The 16,873-nt window shown below is 38.3% G+C and overlaps 1 protein-coding gene across 4 annotated transcripts in view; it reads right to left on the bottom strand.

Moving 5' to 3' along the window:
* adam23a (ADAM metallopeptidase domain 23a) overlaps positions 1-16,873 on the bottom strand; it is a 106,364-nt gene that overhangs the window by 50,288 nt on the left and 39,203 nt on the right. For all 4 annotated transcript variants that reach the window (XM_088930088.1, XM_088930087.1, XM_088930091.1 and 1 more), the window contains exons 5-7: positions 12,181-12,263; positions 3,331-3,394; positions 1,077-1,149 (exon numbers count right to left, since the gene is read on the bottom strand). In XM_088930088.1, coding sequence (XP_088786214.1) covers positions 1,077-1,149; positions 3,331-3,394; positions 12,181-12,263 — 220 coding nt within the window. The remainder of the gene's footprint in view (positions 1-1,076; positions 1,150-3,330; positions 3,395-12,180; positions 12,264-16,873) is intronic.

A 16,873-nucleotide genomic window follows, 5' to 3' on the forward strand; every position in this document is an offset into this window, starting at 1 on the left:
TATCCTATTCAACGGGATCCAGCCTGGGAAAAAGAAGCCGCTTAGCACAGCAGTGACTAGCCTGGACCTACCCTATTCAGCGGGGTCCAGTCTGGAAGAGCAGGGAGCACAAGGCCAAAGCAAAATAAAAACTCATGGATTGGAGATACGCAACGGGACAGGCAAAAAGAAAAGAAAAGAGAAAGAACGACGGCCTTTACGTGGGTACAATCCCCCTCCGGGACTGCCAGGGAAATGATCCTCCCCTTCCGAGGGTGGCCCTGCTCGTCCCTTCGGGGGTAGTCCAGTGTGCCTTAATAGAGCCCTCACAGCTGTGGCTGATCCTCTTGCAGCCAGAACAGCTGTGACGACTTCACCCAGGGCTCCGCCTCCACACTGAACACGCCCCCACATAATGCCACCGGGTGTTTAAAAACATCTCAACAGCAACACCCCACTCTTTTATCAGCACTGCTGAAAAGTAATATTCAGCAACAGGTCTGTTCTTCGCCAGAGCTGGTGAAATAGCACAACAGAGGTGCTGTTATTTTATCAGTGCTGGGAAACATAAAATTCAGTAACAGGACTTGTGAAATAACACAGCAGAGGTCTTCTATCAGCTCTGGGGAGAACAGTCAGTAACAGGACTGCGTCAACTCTAGTGAAATATAACTGCAATGCTGCTCCTTCTTACCCTTACAGGAAAGTAAACTTATTCAGCCACACTCCTGCAAAGAGACCAATCTAGTCTGTGTGGAAAAGGAGTGGAGTGATCTGAATAGCCTTCCATCTGGAAATCAGCTCATTGTATACACACCCATCTTCCTAGTTGCTCAGTACTCTATTTTTTCTGTCTGGAGCAGGATGAGCAGCTGATCCTGCTCCATCGATTGTTGAGTCTGTCAACTCACCGGGATCTGCACGCCATCTTGTGAAAGGTGAAGCATCAAAATAAACACACATAAACCGAGGCACATTCCCACACGGCATCACAAAGGTTATGTGATTGGTTAGTGGAATAACTCATTAGGCTTAACGATGGTGAGACTCGTTTGAGGTTATATTGGTTACAGTTCCGGGAGGGGATTTGGAGTTACCTGAGTCATTGAACTGTTCTATTGACTGGATGCTCATGCTTCTTCTGATTGAATGTGGCCGTGCAGCTGTGTCCTGCAAAAGAAAAAAAAACTAATTAAGACTAAATTAAATACATTTTATAAAATCAATGTCAGCATGATTGTATTAAAGGTAAAACATTGGAATGCAGGTTTGAAAAATTGCTTGAAAAGGGTTACCAAACAGGCTTCTAGTAAGGACACATAAGAGTTACAGACCAACTGACAACATCTCATGGGCAATGGAAAACAGTATCAGAATTTCATTATGTCAAGCTTGACATTTTCTGCCATTTGAAAACCTAGTGCTAAAGTAGAGATTCTACAGTTAAATTTTATTCCAAAATATATTTTGCCACATACGAAGTACTGCAAGTTCTAAAACTGAAACTGAACTGACAGTTCATCACCATTTATGCATAAAATAAAAGATGTCATTAGTTTGAAAACATTGACATTGATACAACAAATGTGCTGTAACAAGAAAGCATTGTCATAGATGAAGAGTATCTAAACTACTGTATACGTACTACAACAGCTGCTATATTTAACAAAACTCAAATCTGGGCACTGTGTGATTAATGCAGCTGTCAGTGTGATTAATTTCCGCACAGACCTATGGGGAAGGCAAAAAAGCTGAAATAGGGAAATACATTTTTTAAATGAAAAACCAAAGGCATGTTATTTCAGCAGTATTCTCATGTAATCTTACTTCATCCTTATTACAAATTTTTTGAAAGGGAAAACATTCACATTTTAGAAGTTGTATTCTAAAATCTTCCTGGCATTAAATACATTCACAGTAATTTAAATTTCAATGTGTGGCTATGTATATGCTACTTCTACAGTATTTATTTCTTAAATTTAAATTTAGAGAGAAATTCTGGAACAAAAGAATAAGGGCACCAATAAGTACTATAGTGACACACTTTTAACACCTGGGTCTATGTTTCTGCTGTGTTTGCATTGATCAGTTAGCATTCCTAGTACAAAAGGTATGTACTGTAAGCGTTCATGTCCGATTTTCTCAATAGACTATGCACTGATCTCCAAGTCATTGTAAAATAATGTTACTGACAACTTCATTTGTCAACAAGAAAGATTTCTTTTTTAAAAAGCCATTTTAATTGCAGAACGTGTGTCCTCAGAAGACTGAGTTAACAATTATACCTGCATTGCTTATATGTAGATAATTACAGTGACATCTCCTGACTATATATTTATTTCAATATAATAAAAGTCCATTGTTTTACACTCTAATAAACTGTACAGTACTACTGAATACAGTACGTAACTCAAACACGTTTTGCATCTGTATCTTGGGAAGAAGTTAAATCCAGGTCTGTCAGTTCTGTTGTTAGTTATTAAAAATACAGTCTATGGTCTGAATGATGCTGAACAAAACATTCTAAAACTGAGGAATCCTTAAAAGGAATTCCTCAGATGTTGCTTCAATGTCTTCTGGTGTTTCTATTCTAAGAGCTCAGATAGTTTAAGAACAGAGGGAATCCGTCAAATAAACTATTTTAATTCAATGTCTTTTGCCTTTATCTTCAACAGGTACGATTATTTGTTGATGACCAAAAAATAATTAACAACTTCAAATCAGGAGCTGGACAAAAAAAAAACAGTTCCTATGCCTGACAAATCACCCTACTGTATATCTCCTTGCTACTCACTCATAACAGTAACATGTGAGATTGCATTGTTGGACAGGCTGGCTGCCAATGATTAAAATTTAAATAAAATACATAACTTTTACTGTATATTTTCTTTGTTTTCAGTGTTAGCACTCTCCCCTGCAGTCTATCCATCTATTGAGTTTCCTTTATATTTCCCTTGTTTCCATATTATTGATTAGTTATTGCTGCTTACTGTAACTTGAGAATAACTGCTTAATCTACCTTTCATGACAAGTCCCGGTGCTTTTTAACAGGGCAACGTGAATATACAGTACTGTCAATTTGACCAAATAATGTCCAAAAAGGTCAATTGTAAATATTATAAGAAATATTATATTATAAGTAAAAAAAACTGTAAATATTTCTGAAGACAAATACTTAATAAAAATCTTAGACCTGGTTAGTGACCTTATGATTTTGACACTAAAGGTCAAAACTCAATGCCCTTCCACAAATCTACTTTTTGTCCTGGAATCAGACCATTTAGCTCCAATTGAATTTGTAACTGCTATTCACTTGCTAGAGACGTTTGTCTGAATGAGAAGAGAACTTACTATAAAATGCTGCTGGTGCAATGGTTCAATTAGGTACATATGGACCCCATCATCAAACATGCCACTGTGAGAGACAGAAAGAGAGAGAGAAAGATTAGGTCCGAAACAGACGCTGTTGGGAGAGCAGTCGGTAAATCAAAAGAGCAGTAGATCATATTTGCTTCTGTATATTGCTTTCTAAATCAATCTGGATTGTTTTCCTTTGCATTTGTTAAACATCTGGAATGAACCAAGGTAAGTTTGACTTGCAAAAATATCCACAAGAGTAAATTGGACTATTGCTTGTGATATCAGTGGTGCTAATTTGACTCTAGAAAACTGGGAAAACACCTAGCCCTCTTAATGGATGTGATAAGAAGAAAAACTGAAGGACAATTTGCTGCATAGTCTCACCAAACAAGGGGTCTGAGTGCTGTTAACTATTCAACAATAACTAAATAACTACAGTAAGTGTAGATTTCTTTTACAAAACAGAGATTTGAAAGAAACTCACTCAAATTTAGTACTTCTTATATAGTATAACAGTAGTAAACATTTGAACTGCCAGTTCATTTTTGTCAAAGGTAGTGGTTAAACTATAAAATAGCTCCATGCAGTCTAAAACATTGTGAAGAAGCCTCTCAGGTAAACACAGACTTTGTTTTGACCCATTGGACCATGTACACAAATTAAAGCCTGAGTGTTTATATACAGATGACAACAACCAAACACAGTGTGTTCTAAGAGGCTTTATTGCTGACTTTGTCAGAAAAAAAACACACGTTTCCCACCCTGAAGAGACACTAAGGACACAATCTGTCAAGATGCTGAGTATGCATTTGGAAGGGCTATACTTGGTTTCTTCAAGGATCAGCACAATAAGGGAGGAAATAAATTATAACACAAGACAGTTAACATGACGCACGCACACATGTTCATGTGTTTCGGTTATTTTTAAACGCATCAGTTTGTGAATTTACATGATAAGCATATAGGCAGATATTTAGCTTTCTGCCCACTTACATTTATCAATTTAATTTTTATTATAGATCTCAAATTGATTTCACTTTCAAATGTGTCCTGACAGATGGAATGCAAACACATGAGTTGAGGGGAGGCTCTGTGAATCCTTACTCTTTTCCTTTTGGAATTCTAAATGGAGCTCCTATTGTCCAAAGTATTGTCAGCTCTTTGGGTATTGAAATCCAGTGCATTGCAAGCAGTGATTTCTATACTCCTAGTCTTCAGACAAGAAGGAGATTGCAGATAAAAGACTTCAGCCCACACCCAAGTTCCCCTCACTGCCAGAAGACAAGGCAACCACCAAAGCACAAGACACGCCCCTCCGGTGCTGCACCAGAAAAGCTGAGCTGAAACAGGTACTATGCGAGAAGGCACTTTAATAACCTTGGTGAAGCCAAATGAAAATTATTTTAAATCAACTACTAAGAAGAGAAAAAGGCAGAAAAACGTGTGTAAAAAAAAAAATCGATTTTAAAGGTTTTCATTTATGAATAATGAGAATGCATTAACAGCACAACTTTTGTATTGGCTGTGTTTTAACCCGGACCCTGTCGTCTTAAAAAGGAGAGAATTGTACCACTCAGCAGCCAACACGTCACTTTTTCCATTACAACAAATCTAATTAAAACCCCAAAACATTATAAAGCACGTGAGTGGGTTACTTTGAGGCATAAATATTTATGAAAAAGATGGAATACTTTTGCGGAACTTATTCTTTTGTTTTTAGCTACCACTACCTGCTATATATGAATATTATATTTTTCATTTATTTCTTACTCATAAATTAATATTGTCAACGATGTTCAGAGACGTTATTATACTTTCATTGATTCAAAGAAGTACAGTAGCAAAACAGAATAAATGAAGCAATTGTTTCACTAACGTCTAACGCACTTGGGGTGCTATCTATCAATCATCAAACAGTGCAAAGTTAAATTCGGTGTGCCAAATATGCAGATAGCACCCCAGGATTTAATCCCAGGGCCCCAGCGCTGTGAAGCAGCAATGCTAACCACTCCCAATCGCATCATTATCAGTGGCACAATATTCCCTTACAATATAAAACGCATGGAGGTCACTTTGAGGTTGCCAGACGGACAATATGAGAACCAAATAGATTACATCATCATAGGAGGAAGATGGAGAAGTCTGGACTGAAAACCTATTATTGATACAGGCAGAAACGGTTACCTAATCATTGCAAAAGTCAAGATCAAATGAAAGAAAACTAAAAGTCCAGGAGCAGCGATGAAATATGACAGCAAAATAGTTTTTCCTATGAACATGTTCCGCCAACTATCACTTCAGAACAGCATTCAAGACAGAGAGAAACAATGGGTTGATTTTAACAAAAGTGCACGAAAAGCGTGTGAAATACAGGCAAAAGAAGAAAGGTGAATAGATTAGTAACAGAACTTGGCAAGGGAACATACAGAAAAGGAAGGGATTACAAGCAAAACTCAAAAGATGCCAAGCAGCAGCTTCTAAGCCATTAAAATGCCCAGTATAATCTGGTCAAGGATAATGCCAGAAATGACCACACAATGTGGGTAGAGAACAATATCAAACCTGCAAAAGATGCGCTTGTAACAATGGACATGGAAACACTCTACAGAACAATTCAAACTCATAGGAAATCGAAGGAGGAAGACACTCCCAGTACACAGTAAGGATGGGATAGTCATTGCTGATGGAAAACAGAACAGTTAAAGGAACACTCTGAGGAAAAGACCCAAGCCAACGCCTAATGGCAGTTAGCAACACCTGCTTAAAAGGGCAGCACATGGAAGTGAGACATAAACATGGGGTTGTTCAGCAAAGGTGAGAAAAACAATCAAGGTCTTGACAAACATGTGGAAAATAGAGGCAGTGCCAAAAAGAATGGGAATTACTCACAAAGTTCACAAGCATAGTACTCAATACTGAAGACAGCCTACACTGCACCAGTTGGACGTCAATGGGGGGGGGGGGGGTAGGAGAGAGAGAGGAGTGTCACCATAGCTCTAGGCCTCAAGTATAACACAGGCAGAAGAGACAGTGAGGACTCTGAACTGATCCCAGTACCAACTGAAATCAGGTGCTACCTTGGACAGAGTGACAGTCAGTGACCAGAGAGGCTCCCTCCGGGGCAGAAGAAAAGGGGGACTGAGGCAAGGAAACACCATATCAAAGCCAGCAGCCATATCACCCTGCAACTCACAGCTGACAGCCCACTGAAGCTCAGCTGGTGTGAGCCTGGTCAGTACCTGGATGGGAAACCTCCTGGGAAAAACTAAGATTGCTGCTGGAGGTGTTAGTGGGGCCAGCAGGGGGCGCTCACTCTGCCATCAGGATTGACACCTGAAGAAGGCTCCACAGCAAAACGTTGTGTTTCTTTTTTCTCCTCTTATGAGCATGGAATTACCTGTTCCTTTGCAGCCTACGCATGCTGACGCAGCTACCCACCTGAACTAATGTCAGATTACGCAATGCATAAATTAGAACTGACTTGAAATATGCTCAGTTTTGGTCACCATGCTACTAGAAAGAAATACTTCATGTGGGTTTAGAGACTGGAATTCTTCCAAAAAAACAGCAGAGGGGTATCAATCATTTACATTTTGTGGAAAATATTTATGTAGCTTTTAATGCTATTATTGTAATTGATAAACGTTTTTTAAATGCCCCATGCTTTGGATAGGTTAGCAATACTACTTTAGATTAAATGGCTGGTATTTCATTACAGCATTTTTTACACAGCAAAAAGATAGGGACCTTAACTATAAGTTCATAATGCCTACACGCTTTTACCCAATTTGAAGAAACCTAAAAATGAACTGCTTATGAACTACTGAGGGACGACTGCATGTAATGCAGACATCTTTGAGATTACTGCTAGAATATTCTGGGACTGTGCTTCCACTCTTCCTAGTGTTTATCAGAGTAAAGAGAAGGAGGAGGCATTCCACACCAGACTGTCAATTGAGCAATAGGCATTTTTCAATGAGATTTCAAAATTATATAATTATTTGTCCATTGTTCAGACTCTCAGGAGAAAGAGGAGTTATGCTCAACCCATATCAAAGTAAAGAATGTACTTAGTTTGAAAGCATTTTTTCTCCTGCTGAACGCCATATATCATTTAATGTTATTTCACAGGTCCAGGTAACTGGAATAGGTATTTTCTACTAAAAATCTGTAAATGGTTTTCCACTGTTTTTAGGCACAAATGCATTCAACTATACACTGAATTCTTTCTTGGTTGCCAGTTAGAGTTTTTGTTCTAAATTATTAGAATAAATCAAACAATTATACACCAATATATCACAATTTACTCCTAGTATTTCATCATTTTGTCTGGGAAATTTTGTTCCTCGTTATATCAGGGATACAGTAATGACATTGCTAAAATAGATTCAAAACACAGCTTTTATGTCTGGCTTTTGGTCATTACTTTTATCAGTATTTTGATTCTAAAGTGCCCTGTGATTTGATTTTCACATGAAGGGCAACGCTGATGTCAGTGATTGCACTGGGCATTGGGCTTCATTTAAATAAAGATCAGAGGTCGGACAATTTTTTTACATTTTCACATTTTCTGTTTCTTAGGGGTGTGAATGCAATCGAAATATTGCAGTAGTTCTACTTAAAGGTTTTCTAAAATCTTTTATTTTTCTTGTTTTGAGATATAATGCTTGCTTTCTTGTTTTGCAGGCTACACAAATAAGTAATATAGGACCACGTACAATATAATCCTCGGACTTCTTGTGTTATGGGTATGAAATGACCTGCAGTTGTTACCTCCCACCTAACCACTTATGTTTGTTGATGGGGATATTTCTTTTTAATGACATTTTTATTAGAGTATCCAGGACAGACAACAACGGATGTTTAAGAAATAACCAAAACCTTTGGCTCTTGGAGGCAGGATGTGAGATTCTGAGTGGGTGTGAGTGGATGTCTTCCTCTTTTTATTTTTTTTGCCTTTTTTCAATGCACAGATGGGTTTGCAGGTGGATGCTTAAGCTGAATGTCATTAGCATGAATTTTTAGAAAATGATCATTGTAAATATTCAATCATTCTTGTTGCATTTTACTTGCATCTGGTTATATTACAGTAAATATCATTATGCTGACGTAACTAGATTACAGAATTTCATACTATCTTCTTAAATACTAGTTTTGTTCATAAGCGTCTTTGAAAATTGCAAACGAACAATCACATTATATCCTACATGTACATCCCTATTGATGACTTACTAAGGTTATATTGATATATTATTATAAAAAATCTTTTTTTACCTTTTTGAGTGCAAAAGCTTTTATATTTTTTTAAGTTTTTGAAGTACTATACACTTTTGTATTGTGTGTCCTACACATAAAGATATAATCTTTCCAGTTTGTATTCATATTTAGTATTAATTTAATAAATTTACGTCAGCACAGATGTATACAAATCTAATTGTCCCAGATCAAACAATGTCTTGCAAAGGAACCAAAGATCCAAATTCTTCAACAATATATTCAGGGGGGGCTCTTCAAGTAAAAACAAATTCATATATGTATCTGATTTTGTATTCATTGACTGGAAAAGCTGCAGAATACATGGTCTTCAAGGGGTCAATAAACCGTAGTCAGTTTTCTGAGAGTTTTATAAAAAGCTATCTTTATGAGTTTAGCAGAAAAGGAAATTAAAAAATTAAAAAAGTCATTTCTTTTTTTAGCAGGAACCAGAGCCATAGTTGCATCCTCTGAAGTACTTCCTGTTGACACTGGTGTGGGTGGGTATGTGTGGTCTGCAATGGATTAGGCATCCCATCGATGTATATCCTACCTTGTCTTTACAGGATGAAGCAGTTTACTAATTGGATGGATATTTTCATTATGGTTGAACAGTGATAAAATAGCGTTTCTGTCAAGAGAGATATATAACATGGTCTCCAACAACCTTTGACACAATTGTTTGTTAGTGTATGGGTATGTGAGCTCGCACAGGATCTTCTTGAACATCTTACAATTGCTGCTCTTTATCTCAGCCTATAACCCCCTCAGCTCTTTTCTGGCAGCTTACCAACTACGCCAGTGCATGTTTTGGGATGAAGTTCTACACCCACAGCAAAACACAAGCAAGAGGAATGATTTACTGTAACCCAGGATCTGAATTATAATAGACTTTATACAGGGGTTAAGTCATTACAAACTATTTCCCACTTACAACAAACAAAGACCTCTTTGAACTTGAATATACAGTATGTTTTTTTCCTCAGTAAATCCTCAAAATTTACTTCACCCATCTTTTGACAGCATGTGTCCAGTTTTGATTAAAACCTTTGAAAATAACAGAAGACAATCACAGAAGATGCTTCATATACTTATAGTACAGTACAGTATATACTTATTAATGTATTATAATGATTATATTGATGCTCACGTTATGGTACAAATGTTTCAGAACCAGAATCATTTAGAAAAGACAGTGCTACTACAGTTTAAGTTTATGTCGAATTAAAGTTACCAGAGTTAAATATATGTTAATTTCTAAACCTATAGTAATTGTTCATTTCTAAACCACCTATGGAAACTGTCTTTTTACCTTAAGGCTACGAGCTCTTGATACAAGGTTAAGCTGTTAAATTTACAGTTAAAACAACTCTATACGTGTCACTCAGGTGTATGTTAAGATTTTAGAACTGCTGATGTATGGCACCATGGCATTCACCACTACAACACGACCAATACTCTCAGGGTCGGCTGCCACAACATCTCATGCATTAGTTCCCTCATCAGAGAGGATAAAGCATTTAGTAGTGCTGTAGCCTTCATGTTCTCATGTTCTCAAGAACACATTTGCAACTGTCTTTGGGATGCAGGCCAAACTCTACAGACCTTCTGGGCTTTAAGGCTTCTGAGAATTTCAACCGTTTTGACACTTTCACTGTTAGAAAAACTTCATGACTCACTGTTCCACATCCTTGCTTATATCTGTCTCTGTCATTGGGTTTAACTTTTCACAGATGTGTAGTTGGACTCTTTAGCAGACAGTACTTATTAGCATTCACACACCTGGCAACGAAGAAATTATTTCTATCACTTTTGCCTTCTATGCTCTGGAAATGCTAATATTGAAATGCTGTTAGTGACCCTCATATTACTGAAGTACGTAAGCAGTCATTATTGTGATTAGTGGTAAAAATGATCCTTTTAGGTTTAAGTAAACTTCCATAATCTTTATATTTTATTTATTATGATTTCTGATAATCTGAGATTTTTGTTATTCTTGACTCAGGATAATTTCTTGGGAAGCTGTAACAGGCTTCACACATTTTTGTACCACATCTGTAACCTTATTTAGCTGATGCTCAGATGCCTTTAATAGCATAGCAGCTATTTAAACACAGAACAACTACTTATTATATTACAAAAAACTGTGACAATTCTGTATTCGTTTCCTTATTGTCTATTGTGACTCATTAATGTATAATATGTCATATCTTATTGATCTAGTAACTGAAGATAAAGGAAAAAAATGTTCCTAGCCAAAAATACTGTACATAATCATTTTTATGTGGTTAATGTGGTTAACACTGCTCTACTTACACACCACAAAAGAATTGATTACCTGAGTTCCCTACATTTTGTGAAAACTGTAATAAATATGACATAATTCATGTGGCTACAGCTTTACAATTTTCTTAAAAATGTAAAACAAAATCTTTGTAAAGGGTAACGATTTCTTTAAAAAATCGTGGTTCATTATGTACACAGCATATTTGATGCTTAATTCCTTGTAATACACGAGAACTAAAAAAGTGAAACTAGCTGCTGTAAAATGTCAAAAGCAGAATTCTCCACAATTTTAACAGCATCAGGTGTTAATTAAGCAGAGTGCTTGCCACCACAAAGCCCAGACCAGCATGAGAAGGATTCAGTCTCTGGCCTGCTTTCTCCATATGGACCAAATGTAATGTTTCACTGTGTGAGTCCCTCAAACATCACCAGCAGAGACAGCATCACCTGAAGGACCAGCGCTGGGAAACTCTGGGACAACGAAAAGGAAATAGCTGATGTAGGAAACGAGTATTTCACTCAGATGCTCATTAAGGCAGAGGACAAACGCATGCCTTGAGCAGCATAAACACAAAGTTCTGTATTACACAATATTAGCAAAGAGGCAGAGGTGTTTGCCAGACACTCTGAGGATTAGTAAATCTCCAGGGCCCTGTGTTATCCTACAAATTTAAGAAAACTGTAACGAACAGTTCTTTCCAGACCCCATGAGGACGACACAATCTGGGGTTGAGTGAGAAACACTGGGGAAAAACCCATGCAGGAATCGGGAATGAATACAGGGGGGGCGTGTCCAAGGTGCACAGGTGTCCAGGGGGGTGAGTCCGGGGCAAACAATCCAGAAGTAATCCAAAGGGGGAATCCAAATAACGGGCAAAGTCCAAAGCCGGGCGGTCCATCCGAGAACAGACAGGTTAAAAACAGGTACCGGGTCGGAACCGGTGGGGGGAACGGAAACAGGAACAGAAACTTAGAAACATAACGGAGCCAGGAAAATACAGGTCCCGGCCTCGCACGATAAGGGAATCGGATGCAGAACCCCGAACTGAGTGAGTGTCTGGCTTTTAAGGGGGACAGGAAGGAGGCTGGAACAAGGAGCAGGTGCGGGGGATGAGTAACAAACTAGGAAGGGCTGGAGCGTCCTTAAGAGGAGGGGTTACGAACGTGACAAAAACAAGTGATCACTTAGAAGCAACTGACACAACTCTTCTAAGAGTCGCTCGAGAACATGAACACTGACTCTGTAGACTGAAATTCTGAAGGGCATTCCAACTTGGAGAAGGAGGTGAAAGCACAACTTACTGGAGACCATTGCATGTAGAAACTGCCACTTTGGAGACGTCATTTCCCCTGATCTTACCATGGTAGTAGCAGTGTTCTCCACCCTGAAAACAGAATGAAAACTATAAGTGAAGCTGCTCTAGGGGAAAAAAAAAGAAAGCAAAGTCACATCACCATTCTGAATAATGAATAAGGTCGAAATACCTGCCAAATATCCTGTGAAAAGACATTTGTCCACAAACACAGGAACCAGTGCTAAATACACTGCATATTATCATCACACGCAAACCCCAAATTTTTTTGGTATTAAATATTATCCCGACACAGGGTATCTATTGCAGCTCAAAGAAAAACGGAAAGCATCAGAAATCTTATATTGCTGAGACACACTTCCGCGATTAAGGTTATGGGATAAATCACAAACAGCAGTGTCAATCATACAGTAGCTCACATTTGAAAAACTCTTAGTGTGAGAGTAGTGGAGAGAGACAATCATTGCATTCTTTTACAGTAAACACATTAAAAAAGGTGTACAATATTCTACATTATTTTATTTGCCTGTATTGAGATGTAAAACCGAGGTCCTGACTCTCTGTGGTCATTAAAAATCCCAGGGCGTTTCTCGTAAAGAGTAGGGGTGTAACCCCGGCGTCTTGGCCAAATTTCCCATTGGCCCTTACCAATCATAGCCTCCTAATAATCCCCATCTATGAATTGGCTTTATTACTCTGCTCTCCTCCCCACTGATAGCTGGTGTGTGGTGAGCGTTCTGGCGCACTATGGCTGTCGTCGCATCATCCAGGTGGATGCTGCACATTGGTGGTGGTGGAGGGGAGTCCCCATTACCTGTAAAGTGCTTTGAGTGGAGTGTCCAGAAAAGCGCTATATAAGTGTAAGCAATTATTATTATTATTTATTAGCATTGCACTGTAATATGCACTCTGTGCGACAACTGCAGCTGTTCTTGTTTAGACTGTAAAGTCAACAAAATTGTGCAGCACAAACAGCTTTGGAAAAGATGCCTTAAGGTCAATTAGCAGATATGCAGAGGACTAAAATAAACATCATGTCATTATCAGAAATTCAAAGACAAAGGTAAAACACACTGGAATATCACTGATTTTATGTCTTTGATTCCTTCTTCTCGTTCAGACTTCAGATGTCTTAAGGGTTGTCTGGAAGACTAATTTAGTAAGGTAGAGTCATTTTGCTAATTAAGTAAAAAGTTCATTACAAAAAAAAGAATGACTGAAAAAAATGTCAATTTAAATGTGCTGCTTCTACCCTGATTGAAAGTGTAAATGCAGACACACCAACTTTTTTATGAGCAGGAAGTAAATGAGTAGTGGTTTAATGTTACCTTTGAAGTGTTCTGCAATTTCATCACTACCCTCTGTTTGTTTTCTTTCAAATACTTAGATCAAGTAGCCTAATAATACCTCCAAAGATAAATAAAAGGAGATAATAAAATGAATTGCAGTTCCTCAACAATTAGTTGACATGTACTGTAATTGTGCCTCAAACACCCATTTACTGTATGAAACATACTCTTATATCTATATTCCTATGCCTAGAGAAAAAAACTTTCAGAATACTATGAGACACTGTACAAGAATATTTAGCGGGATTCAAAATGCGTCAAAAGGGATTTTTGCTGAGAAATGCAATCTTTTAAAATTTCAAATAATTTCTGCTTTTATTACAGAGAATTTCTTTTTTTCCGGGACTTCTACGGTGGGAGGAATGACGTTTGAGGTGTGTGGGGACTTTAAAACTTTCCACTAACCCTCACTTTTAACAGCGAACTCCAACTAACCTTTCTGCTAGTATTGTCTAAAAAGCCTTAACTCAGCACAATATGCACTATTTTTTAAAAACTTCCTCTTATTGCTTCCTGTCAAAGAAATCTTGGCTTATACCAACATTAAACAGACATAGACAGTTTTATGTAGGGGTAGATTTATGTAGGGTTGTCTAGTGACAATTGTGATGTAATTATTTGTCTAGATAAAACTGAAACTAGTGTTAAAATGTATTAGGTGTACATCGATGGACATAACTGGCAATGGGAGCATAATAGCCATATGTGTAGATAACAGTTTCCCATAATAACTCTTACTGCATGTATGTACATTGTTTGAATAAATGTTGAGGAGCACGCTATATTATTCTTGTATATGTGACTGTCTTGTATTATAAGAACACTAAAAGTCCTCTTGTTTAAGGATTTATTCGGAATTGTGTATAAAACATTGTAATATCGGTGGAATATGGAATGTGGGATCATTAACAGTTTATTTTGTTCATTTTAGTTAGATGTTTCAAGGAAACAAAAATAAAGTCCTCTAATTATAGTGCATAGTTTATCACGGTGTGTTATTTTCAATCCATTCAACAGACAGGTACAGACAAACACACTGATGACTGCTCTTTGAAATTTGAGGCTACGAATGACAGGCCTGCTGTTCAAACACAGTCAATACCGATAATAAACATGTACTGTTAACCACTCAGTGGGAGCTTGGCTTTTTTGAGCTCTTATTAAGCTGAGACATCCATACATTTCAGACACAGACATGGAAAGAGCCTTAGAAATACAACAGCCCTTCCACAACTGACCAAATCAGTCTGTTTTGCAATATTTCTCTTTAAAAATGTTCCGCCTTGTTCAAAGTAAAACATGTTTTTTACATGATCCTGTAGCGCAGCTCACATTTAACTTGGAGAGCCTCTGGCCCCTAGATATAAGATATAAGGTGTAAAAAAAAAAGCAGGTGTGAGCCTGGTCAGAACCTGGGTGGGAGACCTCTGGGGAAAAACTAAGGTTGCTGCTGGAAGAGGTGTTAGTGGGGCCAGCAGGGGGCGCTCACCCTGCGGTCCATGTGGGTCCTAATGCTCCAGTATAGTGACGGGGACACTATATCGTAAAACAGGCGCTGTCCTTCAGATGAGACGTAAAACCGAGGTCCTGACTCTCTGTGGTCATTAAAAATCCCAATCCCAAATTTCCCATTGGCCCTTACCAATCATGGCCTCCTAATAATCCCCATCTATGAACTGGCTTCATTACTCTGCGCTCCTCCCCACTGATAGCTGATGTGTGGTGAGAGTACTGGCGCACTATAGCTGCCGTCGCATCATCCAGGTGGGGCTGCACATTGGTGGTGGTGGAGGGGAGTCCCCATTACCTGTAAAGCGCTTTGAGTGGAGTTTCCAGAAAAGCGCTATATAAGTGTAAGCAATTATTATTATTATTATTATTATTATTATTAAATGGGATTAGTGTGCCTTACAAGCATGTTTTGCACACAAGTGCCTTTCAAAAGTACTCGCAGGTTTCACAAATCAGTGCTGTAAAGCTTGCAGCTATGTCAGTTTGAAGAAGCAATTAATATTTGTTATATACTCAACAAACAACATACCCCAAACAATCAAAACAAAAACAAAAAAGAAAGAAGTAAACAGATAATAAATATGAAAGAACAAGGGGACAGTCAGGTTCCCATATGTATTTAAACCCTTTGATGTGGCAAACGTAAAATAATTCTTGTGCATGAAATTACCCCCAATGAACCTCACAACTAGATGAATGGCCTCTGTTTGTGTGTAGTAACAGTCGTTTAGCATGATTTCAGAGTAAATACACCTGTCTCTGGAAGGTCTTTCAGTCAGGTAGTCATTTTTAAGCAAAGGTTCAACCGTGAAGACCACAAAGCTTTTGAAGCAACTCAAAAGATGTATTTTATAAAGGCACAGATCAGGAGAAAGGTATAAAATATTTAAAATACCCTTAATATCTCTTGGAACATAGTGACGTTGCTCATTAAGAAGCAGAAGGCACCCGGACTCTAAACCAAGCAGCTGGGTAGGGATGAAACTGTGAGGCCGGGGGCAACTTTGACTGAGTGAGCACGTTCAACAGTCACATAGCTGGCCACTGTGTTGAGCGCATCTCAAATCTCACATGGAGTTTGCAACAGAGCATTTAAGTGCTACTGCAAAACATGTGGCAAAATCTTTTGAGGTCAGCCAAGACCATATTTTGGAACTTTGTGGTCTAAATGCAAAGTGACACAAGCCCAGTATAATGAATCACTTCTCCCAAGCACAGCACTGATAACATTGTTATATTTCTGCTGCGTATCAGCAGGGACTGGAAAGCTTGTCACCAGGACTGATGGGATCATAGGTGGAAGCCAAAGAACAGCTTCAGACCAAAAAAGACCCACATAAAAATTCATCTTTTCAACAGGACAATGACAGAAAAGCACGAGGCTAAAACAACACTGGAATGGGTGGAGAATAAGAAAGTGAACGTCCTTCAACGGCCTGGTCAGAGAACGGATTTGAAACCTATTGAGAACGTGTGGGGAAAAAAGATGATGTTCATAAAAGCTTGAGAGAGCTTGAGCAAATCTACCAAAAACATGGGCAAAAACTACACCAAACAGATGTGCAGTGTCGGTAGAGATGTACACATACAGTAGCAATTGGGGCAGTAACTGAGTTCACAGGTCTGAATACGTGGGCCATCAACACATTTTAGGTTTGTTTTCTCTTTAGTTTTGACTGACGTTTATTGTAAGTTACCTTACCCTCAGAATCTTCAAATTGAGCATTCAAGTTTTGGAACAGCGTATTGTTTAAAAGTTGTGTAGGCGTCACTTTGTGATTTCACAAAATGGGATACCATGGCGATGGTCTGAATAAACTT

Source organism: Atractosteus spatula, chromosome 13 (genome assembly GCF_055471065.1).
Source record: "Atractosteus spatula isolate fAtrSpa1 chromosome 13, fAtrSpa1.hap1, whole genome shotgun sequence".
In the NCBI taxonomy this organism is placed as follows: Eukaryota; Metazoa; Chordata; class Actinopteri; order Semionotiformes; family Lepisosteidae; genus Atractosteus; species Atractosteus spatula.